Source organism: Homarus americanus, unplaced genomic scaffold (assembly GCF_018991925.1).
Source record: "Homarus americanus isolate GMGI-L3 unplaced genomic scaffold, GMGI_Hamer_2.0 scaffold269, whole genome shotgun sequence".
NCBI lineage: Eukaryota > Metazoa > Arthropoda > Malacostraca > Decapoda > Nephropidae > Homarus > Homarus americanus.
In genome coordinates, this window is record NW_024755027.1 from 30,128 (window position 1) to 35,425 (window position 5,298).

General features: G+C 39.2%; 1 protein-coding gene across 1 annotated transcript; it reads left to right on the forward strand.

Moving 5' to 3' along the window:
• Positions 1–2,227: 2,227 nt before the first annotated feature.
• Positions 2,228–3,940, forward strand: LOC121856142. The gene has a single exon (XM_042351456.1). It carries the CDS (start codon positions 2,228–2,230, stop codon positions 3,938–3,940), a length of 1,713 nt encoding a protein of 570 aa, XP_042207390.1.
• Positions 3,941–5,298: the final 1,358 nt, after the last annotated feature.

Sequence of the window (5,298 nt, forward strand, 5' to 3'; positions counted from 1 at the left end):
TCCCTCACAGATGGTGTTATGAGGGGCCTCACGTGGTGTAGTAATTCCCTCACAGATGGTGTTATGAGGGGCATCACGTGGTGTAGTAATTCCCTCACAGATGGTGTTATGAGGGACCTCACGTGATGTAGTAATTCCTTCACAGATGGTGTGATGAGGGACTTGACGTGGTGTAGTAATTCCTTCACAGATGGTGTGATGAGGGACCTGACGTGGTGTAGTAATTCCTTCACAGATGGTGTGATGAGGGACTTGACGTGATGTAGTAATTCCTTCACAGATGGTGTGATGAGGGACTTGACGTGGTGTAGTAATTCCCTCACATATGGTGTTATGAGGGATATGTGTGTGTGTGTGTGTGTTGACTCCGTGCTTATCTCTCGTCTCTGACTATAACTGGCGTATTCTCTCTCTCTCTCTCTCCTCGATGACACTCGTCGGGTATTTTTGGATTTAATGCTCTTATTAGTCTATGAGACAAGACAATAACACAACACACAGACACACACGCGCGCACGCACGCACACACACACACACACACGCACGCCAGCCCGCCCGCGCACACACACACGCGTAGGTTATTCTGGTCCTTTGTTGAAGCCGGAATTAATGACGCCTCACTAATTGTGTTATAGAAGGAGGTTTAATATTAGGGAGATGAATGTGTAGTACGGTATTGTTGGCTTCTCCCTTCCTCTCTTCCTTTTCCCTCCCTTCCTCTCCCCCTTCTTCTCTCCCTTCTGCCCCCTTCCTCCCTCCTCCCTCTCTTCCTTCTCCCATTCTTTTCCTTCTTCGTCTCTCCCTTCCTTCTCAGTGCCTCACCTTCCTTTTCTTCTTCTTCCTTCTCTCCATTCTCCATCCTTCATGATTTTTTCTCCTTTCTTTCCCTCCCTCCCATCTCCTTCCTTCTAAATATCTCTTCTTTCTCTTACCTACTCCTATCCCTCCATCTATTCCTTATTTCTGCTTCTACCTTCCTTCCTTCCTTCTCTCTCCCTCCCAATCCCCTCTTTCCTTATATCTTCCACTCCCTCCCTCCCTCTCTCCCCTTTCTTCCATGCATTTCTATTTTTCCCTCGTTTTCTCTCTCTCTCTCTCTCTCTCTTCCTTCGTTTTCTTTCTGCTCTCCTCTCTCCGGTCCCGCTCCTTTCCTCCTCTATTTTCTAATCTCTTTCTCTTCTCTCTGTCTCTTCCTTTCATCTATTCATCTTTAATTTCCCTGTTCATTATTACACCCTTTGACCTTGTGAATTTTATCAATCACGTCTGAGGGTTGGCGACCACGACACCCCCTCCCCCCTCAAGAGGATTAAACTAAGGCGACAGTGTTTTTATTAAGCGTGAAAAATGAAAAGTGGATGTGTGCTATATTGGTAGTGTGGATGGCTAACATATTGAACGAAGATCCTAGTGTGGTTAAACAGACATACAGAAACAAACACACACACACACAAACACACACACACACACACACACACACACACAGTTATCAATACCAGCATCAATAAATAAAATAAATGAAAACGAATGATTTTACAACTACAAAATAACAAATAAAATACAACTTCCAGGAGAGAGATCATAGCCTAGGGTCTAACTAAGAGATCGATTTTCCTGTAAGATACCTTTACAAATATTACTGAATATATGGACTCGGTTAATCGGTATGTCTTCGGGCTAAATACCTTTAAATGTTGTATATATGGAAGGTAGCATTATAGGGTACTGGGTATATGCGAAGTAAATATATAGTGACTACACCCAGCACCGTCCTAGGTGAGATAAAAGGCTATACCTCAGGTTATCATTTCATTGACGGAGCATTATTCAGGCTCTGAAAGCAGGTCGTACAGCCAGCCAGCCACTCGGCGGCTCCTGGCGAGAATAATCACCCTTCAACAACATCGTTAAAGCTTACTGAGGAATTATTTTCTTTTAAATTGTTAATAAATAATTTAAACCAGAACAGAAATCATAACAAGAGTTAAGAACGCTGACTGACAACCAATTAACGTTCAATATTGACGTCTAATAATATTCACATTTGAGACAACAGGACCACTAACCGCCTCTCTGCCCGCTGTGAATGATGATGTGACCTTCTACTGTTCTTCTAATGTTTATCTACCCTACTAATGCCTGTACTGGTGTTATGGAACAATATTTATACATCAATTACCGAATAAAATATAAAAATGATTCTGTATTTCATGTACCAGTTAGTATCATGAAGATTAATGATCCTACAGTTAGTATCCTGAAGATTAATGATCCTACAGTTAGTATCCTGAAGATTAATGATCCTACAGTTAGTATCCTGAAGATTAATGATCCTACAGTTAGTATCCTGAAGATTAATGATCCTACAGTTAGTATCCTGAAGATTAATGATCCTACAGTTAGTAGTATCCTGAAAATTAATGATCCTACAGTTAGTATCCTGAAGATTAATGATCCTACAGTTAGTATCCTGAAGATTAATGATCCTACAGTTAGTATCCTGAAGATTAATGATCCTACAGTTAGTATCCTGAAGATTAATGATCCTACAGTTAGTATCCTGAAGATTAATGATCCTACAGTTAGTATCCTGAAGATTAATGATCCTACAGTTAGTATCCTGAAGATTAATGATCCTACAGTTAGTATCCTGAAGATTAATGATCCTACAGTTAGTATCCTGAAGATTAATGATCCTACAGTTAGTATCCTGAAGATTAATGATCCTACAGTTAGTATCCTGAAGATTAATGATCCTACAGTTAGTATCATGAAGATTAATGATCCTACAGTTAGTATCCTGAAGATTAATGATCCTACAGTTAGTATCCTGAAGATTAATGATCCTACAGTTAGTATCCTGAAGATTAATGATCCTACAGTTAGTATCCTGAAGATTGATGATCCTACAGTTAGTATCCTGAAGATTAATGATCCTACAGTTAGTATCCTGAAGATTAATGATCCTACAGTTAGTATCCTGAAGATTAATGATCCTACAGTTAGTATCCTGAAGATTAATGATCCTACAGTTAGTATCCTGAAGATTGATGATCCTACAGTTAGTATCCTGAAAATTAATGATCCTACAGTTAGTATCCTGAAGATTAATGATCCTACAGTTAGTATCCTGAAGATTAATGATCCTACAGTTAGTATCCTGAAAATTAATGATCCTACAGTTAGTATCCTGAAGATTAATGATCCTACAGTTAGTATCCTGAAGATTAATGATCCTACAGTCAGTATCCTGAAGATTAATGATCCTACAGTTAGTATCCTGAAGATTAATGATCCTACAGTTAGTATCATGAAGATTAATGATCCTACAGTTAGTATCCTGAAGATTAATGATCCTACAGTTAGTATCCTGAAGATTAATGATCCTACAGTTAGTATCCTGAAGATTAATGATCCTACAGTTAGTATCCTGAAGATTAATGATCCTACAGTTAGTATCCTGAAGATTAATGATCCTACAGTTATCAACACCAAGAATAACAAACCTACAGTTATCAACACCAAGAATAACAAACCTACAGTTATCAACACCAAGAATAACAAACCTACAGTTATCAACACCAAGAATAACAAACCTGCAGTTATCAACACCAAGAATAACAAACCTACAGTTATCAACACCAAGAATAACAAACCTACAGTTATCAACACCAAGAATAACAAACCTACAGTTATCAACACCAAGAATAACAAACCTACAGTTATCAACACCAAGAATAACAAACCTACAGTTATCAACACCAAGAATAACAAACCTACAGTTATCAACACCAAGAATAACAAACCTACAATTATCAACACCAAGAATAACAAACCTACAGTTATCAACACCAAGAATAACAAACCTACAGTTTTCAACACCAAGAATAACAAACCTACAGTTATCAACACCAAGAATAACAAACCAGACTTTACTTAAGGCTCAGACATTGAAGGGGCATACATCAGACTTCCAGAAAGCACTCAAGAGTATGCCCCTGTACTTCGCCCCCACGACCGGAATCCTGAATTGCAACAAGCTACTGTGACAAGTTTTCAAGATGCTGTGGAGGAAGGAACTGTTATCATCCCATCAAGTTTGAGGGTCAGTGACACTCTGATAACCAGTGCTACCTCCTCCCCCCCCCCCTTTACACACACATTTGTTTGTTCTTGTACAACATCATATTAAATGGTTAACCTTTTAAGAACGATCGTAAATCCCCATTCACTACTCAGCAGTAATCTAACTACCACATACTGCAGCTCCTCAAGAGCTCATGGTGTTTGGAAATTGCTCGCCATTTAGAGTTCGTTTTAGCCACCCTTAGTGAAGACAGTCTACTAACCTTTTATGTACGGGGGTTGCCTCTGGGCTGAATAAAAGCGTCTGGCGTTAATCAAATCAAATAGTAAAAGTGGCGTCCCCGTAATGAAGGGGTTAAGATGTCGTTGTCAGGCAGTTAAGCTTTTATGTGTCAGTAGCCATAAACAGACGAACGTTTGCACCCGCTGATGGTGGTCTTGGTGTGTCGTGTAACCCACTACAGTATCTTCTAAAACAACACACACCACAGCATCAAGAAAGACCCAGGAAACCGCCCCTATAGCCTGTACGTCGTCAGCGTTAATCGTTCAAGCCCAAAGCACAAGAAATATTCTTATTACTGTATAGAAAAAAAAGCAATAAATACAGACTATAAAGACCTGACACCTCTTAAGACTCTGGGGACAATCCTGCTCACTATTACGCTCTTTTACTACTGCTGTGAAATTCTTAGATGCTCTTGGAAGACAAAATGCAGACACTTCATCTACAGAATCTGCAAAAGGCTTTTGAAAATTGCGATTTATCTGAACATAAGATGAAAGCAAAGGGTGTCTCAGGAATTGGGTGTTAGGATGCATCTCCAACACTAAAACGAAACTACCACATCCGTATTCATCATCAGTATATGGCTGAGTGTCTCGAGGAACTGTGTTTGAGCCTCCAGCAACGTTCCAACATACTTTTATCTACGAAAAACAAAATCACAAACTAGATCATCTTGTCATGGCTGGGTATAAATTCAAGATTCTTGCTAGAACGAATTTTAGTTTGATACGAGACAATCACATCTAATTTCAATACGGCTAAAAAAATAAAAAATAAAAACTATCGAACAATAGTCAGATGACCTCGACTATAACATCGCCGTGGGCATGATGAAGGAAAGTAACGGAATGGTATTGTAAGAATGCTGAAAGCTACTATTCTAACATATCTACCTGCCAATTAAGGTATTACTGTATACTAAT

Coding starts and splice junctions, on each gene's coding strand:
- LOC121856142 (XM_042351456.1), top strand. CDS start 2,228: ATGAAGATTAATGATCCTACAGTTAGTATCCTGAAGATTAATGATCCT.